A 13,244-nucleotide genomic window follows, 5' to 3' on the forward strand; every position below is an offset into this window, starting at 1 on the left:
CAGTATTATAGTAGTTATATTCTTGTACATATAGGCAGTATTATAGTAGTTATATTCTTTAACATAGGAGCAGTATTATAGTAGTTATATTCTTGTACATAGGGAACAGTATTATAGTAGTTATATTCTTTTACATAGGGAACAGTATTATAGTAGTTATATTCTTGTACATAGGAGCAGTATTATAGTAGTTATATTCTTGTACATAGGGAACAGTATTATAGTAGTTATTTTCTTGTACATAGGAGCAGTATTATAGTAGTTATATTGTTGCATATAGGAGGCAGTATTATAGTAGTTATATTCTTGTACATAGGGGCAGTATTATAGTAGTTATATTCTTGTACATAGGAGCAGTATTCTAGTAGTTATATTCTTGTACATAGGAGCAGTATTATAGTAGTTATATTCTTGTATACATAGGGGCAGTATTATAGTAGTTATATTCTTGTATATAGGGGGCAGTATTATAGTAGTTATATTCTTGTACATAGGGAACAGTATTATAGTAGTTATATTCTTGTACATAGGAGCAGTATTATAGTAGTTATATTCTTCTACATAGGGAACAGTATTATAGTAGTTATATTCTTGTACATAGGGAACAGTATTATAGAAGTTATATTCTTGTACATAGTAGTAGTATTATAGTAGTTATATTCCTGTACATAGGAGCAGTATTATAGTAGTTATATTCTTGTACATAGGGAACAGTATTATAGTAGTTATATTCTTGTACATATAGGCAGTATTATAGTAGTTATATTCTTTTACATAGGAGCAGTATTATAGTAGTTATATTCTTGTACATAGGGAACAGTATTATAGTAGTTATATTCTTTTACATAGGGAACAGTATTATAGTAGTTATATTCTTGTACATAGGAGCAGTATTATAGTAGTTATATTCTTGTACATAGGGAACAGTATTATAGTAGTTATTTTCTTGTACATAGGAGCAGTATTATAGTAGTTATATTGTTGCATATAGGAGGCAGTATTATAGTAGTTATATTCTTGTACATAGGAGCAGTATTATATTAGTTATATTCTTGTACATAGGGGCAGTATTATAGTAGTTATATTCTTGTATATAGGGGGCAGTATTATAGTAGTTATATTCTTGTACATAGGAGCAGTATTATAGTAGTTATATTCTTCTACATAGGGAACAGTATTATAGAAGTTATATTCTTGTACATAGGAGTAGTATTATAGTAGTTATATTCCTGTACATAGTAGCAGTATTATAGTAGTTATATTCTTGTACATAGGGAACAGTATTATAGTAGTTATATTCTTGTACATATAGGCAGTATTATAGTAGTTATATTCTTTTACATAGGAGCAGTATTATAGTAGTTATATTCTTGTACATAGGGAACAGTATTATAGTAGTTATATTCTTTTACATAGGGAACAGTATTATAGTAGTTATATTCTTGTACATAGGAGCAGTATTATAGTAGTTATATTCTTGTACATAGGGAACAGTATTATAGTAGTTATTTTCTTGTACATAGGAGCAGTATTATAGTAGTTATATTGTTGCATATAGGAGGCAGTATTATAGTAGTTATATTCTTGTACATAGGGGCAGTATTATAGTATTTATATTCTTGTACATAGGAGCAGTATTCTAGTAGTTATATTCTTGTACATAGGAGCAGTATTATAGTAGTTATATTCTTGTATACATAGGGGCAGTATTATAGTAGTTATATTCTTGTATATAGGGGGCAGTATTATAGTAGTTATATTCTTGTACATAGGGAACAGTATTATAGTAGTTATATTCTTGTACATATAGGCAGTATTATAGTAGTTATATTCTTTTACATAGGAGCAGTATTATAGTAGTTATATTCTTGTACATAGGGAACAGTATTATAGTAGTTATATTCTTTTACATAGGGAACAGTATTATAGTAGTTATATTCTTGTACATAGGAGCAGTATTATAGTAGTTATATTCTTGTACATAGGGAACAGTATTATAGTAGTTATTTTCTTGTACATAGGAGCAGTATTATAGTAGTTATATTGTTGCATATAGGAGGCAGTATTATAGTAGTTATATTCTTGTACATAGGGGCAGTATTATAGTAGTTATATTCTTGTACATAGGAGCAGTATTATAGTAGTTATATTCTTGTACATAGGGGCAGTATTATAGTAGTTATATTCTTGTACATAGGAACAGTATTATAGTAGTTATATTCTTGTACATAGGAGCAGTATTATAGTAGTTATATTCTTGTACATGGGAGCAGTATTATAGTAGTTATATTCTTGTACACATGAGCAGTATTATAGTAGTTATATTATTGTACATAGTGGCAGTACTATAGTAGTTACATTCTTGCAGATAGCATATATTAGGTTTATACAATGGCATTGTTGCATTTATACAATGGTCTACACTCATTTGTATTTTTACCGCATGTTTTGTAGGGGCAGCAGCTGTCTGGGGTCCACATCTCAACTGCTGACATTCCCAGGTCACATGTGATGTCAGGACATTGAGAAGGATCGCACACTATGAGGGAGATGAAAATAAGAACTTGTGAATCAGAGAGCAGAGACAGAATACGGCGAGAGTGTCCTCAGATGTGGCAGAAGTCACAAGATGGTGAAAGTCTCTGGGTCATTATTCGAGGCTCTAAAATATCTTGTTTAGGTTGTGATGACCCTCACCATCCTGACCTTTGTAGTTCACACATGGATTTCACCAGACCTGTAAAAATCCCTGCAGTTCAGGCCCAGGACACGATCTCGGACCCCTCGGAGAACGTACCACATTGGTAGCGGGGGCAGCATCTCCCTGTTGTGTTGCTGATGACAGTGAGGAATTCTCCCTCCTGACAGGTGGGTGCGGGATCGGGGCAGACGTTACACCCTGCACATAGAGAGGACATAGCTGAGCCGCAGGTACCACCACACAGGATCTGTCCCCCACCGGTCTGATCTACACCTACCACAGAAGTATCGCACACAGCATGACTCACTGTTGTGAGCAGCGAACAGAGTCTGATCCTGGTGACATAGAGGTGGTCCACTCGCCTGGTCGCACTTCTCAGAGTCACACTCTACAAGAGATCACAGTGAATAACAGCAATGTTGTATTCTCCTACTGCTGTGGTGAAGCCCCCCAGGGTACGGATCTGCCTGAGCCCACTGCTTTGGTGTAACCCCCATCCTCCTCACATCAGATCAGGATTCACCACAATACACGAGACCTGAGGACAATCTGACAGCCACATAATGGAAAAGCAGGTGGGCTCCACAACCAAACTTGGACTAGCCAACAGGAGAATCGTCCAGTGGGCCCGGTGTAGGAGCGGCCACGACCCTCTTATATGAGAAGTACTTGGCTCTATTCACTTGAATCTTTGTGTACAGACAAAGGGGTCATCTCCTTCATTTAACAATCCACCCAGTTCATTGTTATATACAGTGGGGCAAAAAAGTATTTAGTCAGTCAGCAATAGTGCAAGTTCTACCACTTAAAAAGATGAGAGGCGTCTGTAATTTACATCATAGGTAGACCTTAACTATGGGAGACAAACTGAGAAAAAAAAATCCAGAAAATCACATTGTCTGTTTTTTTAACAATTTATTTGCATATTATGGTGGAAAATAAGTATTTGGTCAGAAACAAAATTTCATCTCAATACTTTGTAATATATCCTTTGTTGGCAATGACAGAGGTCAAACGTTTTCTGTAAGTCTTCACAAGGTTGCCACACACTGTTGTTGGTATGTTGGCCCATTCCTCCATGCAGATCTCCTCTAGAGCAGTGATGTTTTTGGCTTTTCGCTTGGCAACACGGACTTTCAACTCCCTCCAAAGGTTTTCTATAGGGTTGAGATCTGGAGACTGGCTAGGCCACTCCAGGACCTTGAAATGCTTCTTACGAAGCCACTCCTTCGTTGCCCTGGCGGTGTGCTTTGGATCATTGTCATGTTGAAAGACCCAGCCACGTTTCATCTTCAATGCCCTTGCTGATGGAAGGAGGTTTGCACTCAAAATCTCACGATACATGGCCCCATTCATTCTTTCATGTACCCGGATCAGTCGTCCTGGCCCCTTTGCAGAGAAACAGCCCCAAAGCATGATGTTTCCACCACCATGCTTTACAGTAGGTATGGTGTTTGATGGATGCAACTCAGTATTCTTTTTCCTCCAAACACGACAAGTTGTGTTTCTACCAAACAGTTCCAGTTTGGTTTCATCAGACCATAGGACATTCTCCCAAAACTCCTCTGGATCATCCAAATGCTCTCTAGCAAACTTCAGATGGGCCCGGACATGTACTGGCTTAAGCAGTGGGACACGTCTGGCACTGCAGGATCTGAGTCCATGGTGGCGTAGTGTGTTACTTATGGTAGGCCTTGTTACATTGGTCCCAGCTCTCTGCAGTTCATTCACTAGGTCCCCCCGCGTGGTTCTGGATTTTTGCTCACCGTTCTTGTGATCATTCTGAACCCACGGGGTGGGATTTTGCATGGAGCCCCATATCGAGGGAGATTATCAGTGGTCTTGTATGTCTTCCATTTTCTAATTATTGCTCCCACTGTTGATTTCTTCACTCCAAGCTGGTTGGCTATTGAAGATTCAGTCTTCCCAGCCTGGTGCAGGGCTACAATTTTGTTTCTGGTGTCCTTTGACAGCTCTTTGGTCTTCACCATAGTGGAGTTTGGAGTCAGACTGTTTGAGGGTGTGCACAGGTGTCTTTTTATACTGATAACAAGTTTAAACAGGTGCCATTACTACAGGTAATGAGTGGAGGAAAGAGGAGACTCTTAAAGAAGAAGTTACAGGTCTGTGAGAGACAGAAATCTTGATTGTTTGTTTCTGACCAAATACTTATTTTCCACCATAATATGCAAAAAAATTATTAAAAAAACAGACAATGTGATTTTCTGGATTTTTTTTCCTCAGTTTGTCTCCCATAGTTGAGGTCTACCTATGATGTAAATTACAGACGCCTCTCATCTTTTTAAGTGGTGGAACTTGCACTATTGCTGACTGACTAAATACTTTTTTGCCCCACTGTAAATGTGAATGAGGATAATGTCGCATTTACATGTAGCTGAAAAGTGGACCCTGGAGTCCGATACTGTCCACAACCCACCGATAAAGCAGCGCTGGATCTTACCACACATGTATCGGGGGCAGCAGGAGTCATCCTGGTAATAGGCGGTCACCTTCTCGTGGCTGAGGCATGTCGGGATCAGGCCGTCACACAGTGTTTCATTACACACTAAAGACACAACCATTCAGTGTTCGACATATGGATGATGGAAGAAGAGCCAGCAAAGCGCAGACAAACATTGTGCAGTCATACACTGATGCTGCCATGCATGGCACAGATATATGGACACTGGCACTTACCACAGAGCTTCTGAGGACAGCATGTCTGCTCATGGGTGACGGTCACCAGCACCTGTCCATGCCGCCGGCATTGCAGCTCATCCATCTTGGAACAGTTGTACTGAACGGGCATTATTGTATCGTTCTCCACACATCGATAGGCGCAGCATCCCGTCTCCAATGTCCGCCAGACCTCTCCTATCTCACGTGGGGTCCCGAGGGCATCTGTACAAGCTGCAATTTAGAGAGGACCACAGCTCTGAGCAGTGATGGAGTAATGGCAGAAAGAGGGCTGCATGCACCATAAGGATGGGTTATTACCACATTTACGTCCTGAAATGCACATGGTAGAGTACGGCCGGTGTAAGACCTCTCCCTCCGCACAGACGCAGCCCTCTGTCAGCGCAGCACACGTCTGACGGCCGTACAGCTCAATCTCATGGTTCTGACATGTCAGAGGGATGTCACAGATCGGCAGACACGCCCGGTAGATTAATGATGGTGGACAGAGAAACGCTGCAGAGAAACAGAGAAGCTGAATGGAAAGCCAGATGATGTGATGAGACACGACATTTTATTCCACAAGAGCTAACACTCTAGTCCTCTGCGGTACAATCACCCTCATCAGATCTTGGTCCATGTCTCCTATTTCAGATCTCACTAGTCACTCTCAGACGAAATATTAGGTGGAATCAGCGCCACTTACGGCAGAAATCAGGTCTCCTCCAGTCAATACAGATGTTAAATTTGTGGCACATTGCGGAATAGGCGGTCAAAGCTTTACATGGATCCCCGATATATTCTGCATCCTGCACCCACAGTTCGCAGAATGCCTCCGGTGACACCTGCAGGATGTAATGGGCCGTAATAAACGTGACTCCTTCAGACACATTCAAGGGCCGCAGCACAGCGCTCTACACGAGTAGTACTTACATATGGATGGCAGCTGCTGAACGTCTGGTTTAAGATCATCCACATGCACTCGGAGCAGTCCACAATGGTACAATTCACATCCCTGTGTCTCTCTTTTCCAACATATTTTAATGTATAGGGGACTTGCCAGCTGTCCAGAAACTCCTCGGGATCATCGTCCATGAATAAGAATCGGCCATTGGGCAAAATGAAGTCATTTGTTGCATTTCCATCGCATAATCCTGAAATACAGAAAACAGAACAAGAATTGATACTTGTTAATACTGGACATAAAATAGGGTAGAATGGGGCTGGAGAAACCCGCCTGCTCCAACAGCATTAAAGAGGAACCTATGGGTAAGAATGAAGACTCGCAACAACTTAGACCTTCAGCCGAGGTGCTGGTACCAAAGTCAATGCTAATGATAAACTAAACATGCAATGTTTTTGCAAACATGGCAGATAGGAAACTTATTATAATGCAAGAAACTCGGGATGGAGGGGATGCATTGTCCAGCAAGACACCGGAGACCGAGGAGGAGATGTATTATCCAGTAAGACACCGGAGACTAAGGAGGAGATGTATTATCCAGTAAGACACCGGAGACTAAGGAGGAGATGTATTATCCAGTAAGACACCGGAGACTGAGGAGGAGATGTATTATCCAGCAAGACACCGGAGACTGAGGAAAAGATGTATTATCCAGCAAGACACCGGAGACTGAGAAGGAGATGTATTATCCAGCAAGACACCGGAGACTGAGGAGGAGATGTATTATCCAGTAAGACACCGGAGACTGAGGAGGAGATGTATTATCCAGTAAGACACCGGAGACTAAGGAGGAGATGTATTATCCAGCAAGACACCGGAGACTGAGAAGAGATGTATTATCCAGCAAGACACCGGAGACTTAGGAGGAGATGTATTATCCAGTAAGACACCGGAGACTGAGGAGATGTATTATCCAGCAAGACACCGGAGACTGAGGAGGAGATGTATTATCCAGCAAGACACCGGAGACTGAGGAGGAGATGTATTGTTCAGCAAGACACCGGAGACTGAGGAGATGTATTATCCAGCAAGACACCGAAGACTGAGGAGAGATGTATTGTCCAGCAAGACACCGGAGACTGAGGAGGAGATGTATTATCCAGTAAGACACCGGAGACTAAGGAGGAGATGTATTATCCAGTAAGACACCGGAGACTGAGGAGAGATGTATTGTCCAGCAAGACATCGGAGACTGAGGAGGAGATGTATTATCCAGTAAGACACCGGAGACTAAGGAGGAGATGTATTATCCAGTAAGACACCGGAGACTGAGGAGGACATGTATTATCCTGTAAGACACCGGAGACAGAGGAGGAGATGTATTATCCAGTAAGACACCGGAGAGCAAGGAGGAGATGTATTATCCAGCAAGACACCGGAGACAGAGGAGGAGGTGTATTATCCAGCAAGACACCGGAGACTGAGAAGGAGATGTATTATCCAGTAAGACACCGAGACCGAGGAGGAGGTGTATTATCCAGCCAGACACCGGAGACTGAGGAGAGATGTATTATCCAGCAAGACACCGGAGAATGAGGAGATGTATTATCCAGTAAGACACCGGAGACTGAGGAGATGTATTATCCAGCAGACACCGGAGACTGAGGAGAGATGTATTATCCAGCAAGACACCGGAGACTGAGGAGGAGATGTATTATCCAGCAAGACACCGGAGACTGAGGAGGAGATGTATTGTTCAGCAAGACACCGGAGACTGAGGAGATGTATTATCCAGCAAGACACCGAAGACTGAGGAGAGATGTATTGTCCAGCAAGACACCGGAGACTGAGGAGATGTATTATCCAGTAAGACACCGGAGACTAAGGAGGAGATGTATTATCCAGTAAGACACCGGAGACTGAGGAGGAGATGTATTATCCTGTAAGACACCGGAGACAGAGGAGGAGATGTATTATCCAGTAAGACACCGGAGAGCAAGGAGGAGATGTATTATCCAGCAAGACACCGGAGACAGAGGAGGAGGTGTATTATCCAGCAAGACACCGGAGACTGAGAAGGAGATGTATTATCCAGTAAGACACCGAGACCGAGGAGGAGGTGTATTATCCAGCAAGACACCGGAGACTGAGGAGAGATGTATTATCCAGCAAGACACCGGAGAATGAGGAGATGTATTATCCAGCAGACACCGGAGACTGAGGGGAGATGTATTATCCAGCAAGAAACCGGAGACTGAGGAGGAGGTGTATTATCCAGCAAGACACCGGAGACTGAGGAGGAGATGTATTATCCAGCAAGACACCGGAGACTGAGGAGATGTATTATCCAGCAAGACACCGGAGACTGAGGAGAGATGTATTCTCCAGCAAGACACCGGAGACTGAGGAGGAGATGTATTATCCAGTAAGACACCGGAGACTAAGGAGGAGATGTATTGTCCAGCAAGACACCGGAGACTGAGGAGGAGATGTATTATCCAGTAAGACACCAGAGACTAAGGAGGAGATGTATTATCCAGTAAGACACCGGAGACCGATGAGGAGAAGTATTATCCAGCAAGACACCGGAGACAGAGGAGGAGGTGTATTATCCAGCAAGACACCGGAGACTGAGAAGGAGATGTATTATCCAGCAAGACACCGAGACCGAGGAGGAGGTGTATTATCCAGCAAGACACCGGAGACTGAGGAGAGATGTATTATCCAGCAAGACACCGGAGACTGAGAAGATGTATTATCCAGCAAGACACCGGAGACTGAGAAGAGATGTATTATCCAGCAAGACACCGGAGACTAAGGAGGAGATGTATTATCCAGTAAGACACCGGAGACTGAGGAGATGTATTATCCAGCAAGACACCGGAGACTGAGGAGGAGATGTATTATCCAGTAAGACACCGGAGACTGAGGGGGAGATGTATTGTTCAGCAAGACACCGGAGACTGAGGAGATGTATTATCCAGCAAGACACCGAAGACTGAGGAGAGATGTATTGTCCAGCAAGACACCGGAGACTGAGGAGGAGATGTATTATCCAGTAAGACACCGGAGACTAAGGAGGAGATGTATTATCGAGTAAGACACCGGAGACTGAGGAGGAGATGTATTATCCTGTAAGACACCGGAGACAGAGGAGGAGATGTATTATCCAGTAAGACACCGGAGAGCAAGGAGGAGATGTATTATCCAGCAAGACACCGGAGACAGAGGAGGAGGTGTATTATCCAGCAAGACACCGGAGACTGAGAAGAAGATGTATTATCCAGTAAGACACCGAGACCGAGGAGGAGGTGTATTATCCAGCAAGACACCGGAGACTGAGGAGAGATGTATTATCCAGCAAGACACCGGAGAATGAGGAGATGTATTATCCAGCAAGAAACCGGAGACTGAGGAGGAGATGTATTGTCCAGCAAGACACCGGAGACTGAGGAGGAGATGTATTGTCCAGCAAGACACCGGAGACTGAGGAGGAGATGTATTATCCAGCAAGACGCTGGAGACTGAGATGTATTATCCAGCAAGACACCGGAGACTGAGGAGAGATGTATTATCCAGCAAGACACCGGAGACTGAGGAGATGTATTATCCAGCAAGACACCGGAGACTGAGGAGGAGAAGTATTATCCAGCAAGACATAAACAACCAACTAGGATAATATAAGGATATACTTAATTGAACAACCAAAAAAAAAACCACAATATCCTAAAAAAATATTTTATTAATAATATTTAAAAATCTCATAGACAATTAAATGTACTTAAATGTATGACTACCAACATCAACCACCTGGGTCCGAGTGGGGTAGGAAAAGTTCAGGAAATAGTAACAAATGTATTCCTGACACAGTCCCTGTAGCTCTCACCTACCTAACAGCGGAGGTTGGCACCCTAAAATTCGATATGGCGCCCCCGCTCCACGTCGACTGTCCCTTCTTGCCCTACTGAGCCCTACCAACTACCCACGCCCAGACCCCAACAGCATACACACAAATTGACCAAGGGTCACACTAACAAAAAAACGTGAAAAAAAGTGAAAAAAACAGTGTAACAAAAAACTACTAAAAACAACGCAGCAAAATGGTGCTTCGTAAATGTCCACTGAGTTGCATGTACCCCATGGGCTGTATCAACAAATGGTCTAAATATTGATCAGTAGAGGTATTCTATAGCATGAATGATGGTAAACGGGTAATAGTCAACAAAAATTTTTTTTACCCAGGGTACAGTAGAGCACAGGTATGCTGTGCTCAGAGACACTAAGAGGTCATAAAAGAGATACCTCTAGTATGTATACTAATGTGTCACTGTTTTTGTTAGTACGTCATGACCTAAAGGTCATAGAGGCAGACCTATACACAGGACTTATACAAAAAATAAACCTAATACTAGAAAAGAAAAATAAGAAAAACTAAACAAGATGAAAAGAAATGTATATATCTCTGTTCGATACCTGATACAGTGTATCTCAAATCCGAAATAGCAGATATAAGGGCTCACTCAATAGGTGGTCATATGTACATACCCTCAGAGTCATATATAGAGCACTTCAGATGCATGCTATAAAGAATTAGCAGTCAAAGAAAAAATTAAATAAAAAATTAGGAAAAATGAAAACAATAGCGATGCTAGTTATTAACCATTAAGTTTCACATGAAACCATCTGCTACCTCAGAATGGCATATGTAGTGTATTAATCCGTGCAGTTAGTGCACCTGAGGTCCATCCCTCATTATTATCCGATACCTGGTCCAATGTATCTCTTATAAGAGCTCATTTGTATGGGTGATTTATTTATTTACACCCTAAATACCATACAGATTCGGCATATATAGAAATCTTCAGGTGTCTGAGATAAAAAATAAACAAAATACTCAAAAAAACAAAGGAAAAATAATAAAAAACAAATGAAAAAATGTCTGCTATATCAGGTATCACGTATAGTATATCTCATTTAGATGGGACCAATGCATATAGGAGCCCAAAACAGCTGAGGCCAATCCCTCATTGCTTTCTTATAAATAAGTGCTATGCTCAGTCTGCCATGACAAATGAAAAAGAAAACTTATCTGGATATGTGACGTAGTTCGTCCCATCTCGCCATCCCTACGCGTTTCGCCCCTTCCCAGTATAGGGGCTCATCAGGGGATAAATTAGGGTGTAGCAGCAATGGCTTAGAAAGTGGATGTAAGCGTGCGGAGGTAGCGGCGCTATACTTAATAGTTCAGAGTACCGTAATGTTCAGAGAATGCTGTCCTTTCGGCATATTGGGTGGGGACATTCCAGAGTGTCAGCGCTGCTCTTAGATGCTTAGCGTGCGCTTGTTGTACACAGTGGGGCTAAGCCCATCCCCACCATCACGTAACATTCCCGGCGCTCCCAAGAGAATGGAACGCAGATGCGTGTCACCAGTGCCGACATGCGCAATGCCAGCGCTACTTAGATGCACTTATTGTACACAGTGGGGCTAAGACCCGCCCCACCATCACATGACTTTCAGCGCTCCCCGAATAATGGAACGCAGATGCGTGTCACCAGTGCCGACATGCGCAGTACCCCTTACCTAGTCTTATCCCAGCCTTACCTCCGGCTAGATGTCATTACCGGAGGACAGATCGCAATCATGGCTCTGTGGTTCTAGCTCATATTCTTGAGACATGCGCGATGTGCACTTGTTAGCACAGAGTAAACACAGGCTATATGAGGAAAATAGACTCCAGGGTAAGGATCTCAGAAAGCACTGTATGTAACTCTTCAGAATGGTAAAGAGGCACACGAAAACAGTATGCAGAATAAACATGAAATATACTTATTTAGTCGAGTTCATGTCATAAATGTAGTATCATTCTACAGTACATTGCGCAATATACGCCGTCTTAATGATACTCCGTATCGAGCAGTATTTCCATATATAAAGAGGACACCAGATGGTCCCATATTCAACACAGCCATTCTGTGCGTATACCTCCGCACACACCACTAATTTGTGTGTATCGTATTCTCTACTAGAGGGCAACCATGCCCAAGCTCATAAAGGCCCTCTGACCTCTATTGATGAAGGTACCACTACAAGGGAGAAAATAACCTGCAGTATATTTGAACTCACAGTCAGTCAAAAAAATGGACCAAAAGGATTATCTACCGAAATTAGCACCCTTTATACGAGCAGTCCTAAATAAAGCAGGTGTATGTCAATTGTTCGTTGAGCCCACCAGGGCTCATACTCTCCATCCAGAAGATCCATCTACATTCTCGCTGGAGGATCTTGTTGTCCCAGTCACCCTGTGTTGTGAATTCTGTTGTCGAGCTCCCTCCTGTGGTCGTGAATGGTACTTCGGTGAGTTTTGTCCGTGGGCTCCCTCTGGTGGCTGTGAGTGGAGCTGCTGCTTCTGAGGTTCCTTACACAGGTGACGGGGTTTATCCTTTGGTTTGCTGCTCTATTTAGATCGTTACTCCATGCCAGCTGTCAATGTTTCTGCATTGCTTCAGTTCGCTCTTGGATCTTTCTGAGACCTGTCTCTTCCTGTTAGAAGCTAAGTTCCCGTTTGTTATTTTCTGTTCATGGTTTTCTAGTCCAGCTTGCTTTCATTATTTTGTCTTGCTAGCTGGAAGCTCTGGGATGCAGGGTGGCTCCTCCGCACCGTGAGTCGGTGCGGGGGTCTTTTTGCACACTCTGCGTGGTCTTTTGTAGTTTTTGTGCTGACCGCAAAGATACCTTTCCTATCCTCTGTCTATTTAGTTAGTCTGGCCTCCCTGTGCTAAAACCTGTTTCATTTCTGTGTTTGTGACTTTCATCTTAACTCACAGTTAATATATGTGGGGGGGCTGCCTTTTCCTTTGGGGAATTTCTCTGAGGCAAGGTAGGCTTTACTTTCTTTCTCTAGGGCTAGCTAGTTCTTAGGCTGTGACGAGGCGCCTAGGGAGCGTCAGGAGCGCTCCACGG

The 13,244-nt window shown here is 42.7% G+C and overlaps 1 protein-coding gene across 1 annotated transcript in view; it reads right to left on the bottom strand.

The window, feature by feature from the left end:
* The window catches only part of OTOG (otogelin), a 563,613-nt gene that overhangs the window by 135,819 nt on the left and 414,550 nt on the right, over positions 1-13,244 (bottom strand). Inside the window, exons 34-41 of the mRNA XM_069768186.1 lie at positions 6,311-6,531; positions 6,084-6,222; positions 5,699-5,893; positions 5,399-5,611; positions 5,163-5,267; positions 2,979-3,089; positions 2,798-2,899; positions 2,441-2,539 (exon numbers count right to left, since the gene is read on the bottom strand). Of these exons, the coding sequence (XP_069624287.1) occupies positions 2,441-2,539; positions 2,798-2,899; positions 2,979-3,089; positions 5,163-5,267; positions 5,399-5,611; positions 5,699-5,893; positions 6,084-6,222; positions 6,311-6,531 (1,185 nt within the window). The remainder of the gene's footprint in view (positions 1-2,440; positions 2,540-2,797; positions 2,900-2,978; positions 3,090-5,162; positions 5,268-5,398; positions 5,612-5,698; positions 5,894-6,083; positions 6,223-6,310; positions 6,532-13,244) is intronic.

Source organism: Ranitomeya imitator, chromosome 5, assembly GCF_032444005.1.
Source record: "Ranitomeya imitator isolate aRanImi1 chromosome 5, aRanImi1.pri, whole genome shotgun sequence".
NCBI classification, from domain to species: domain Eukaryota; kingdom Metazoa; phylum Chordata; class Amphibia; order Anura; family Dendrobatidae; genus Ranitomeya; species Ranitomeya imitator.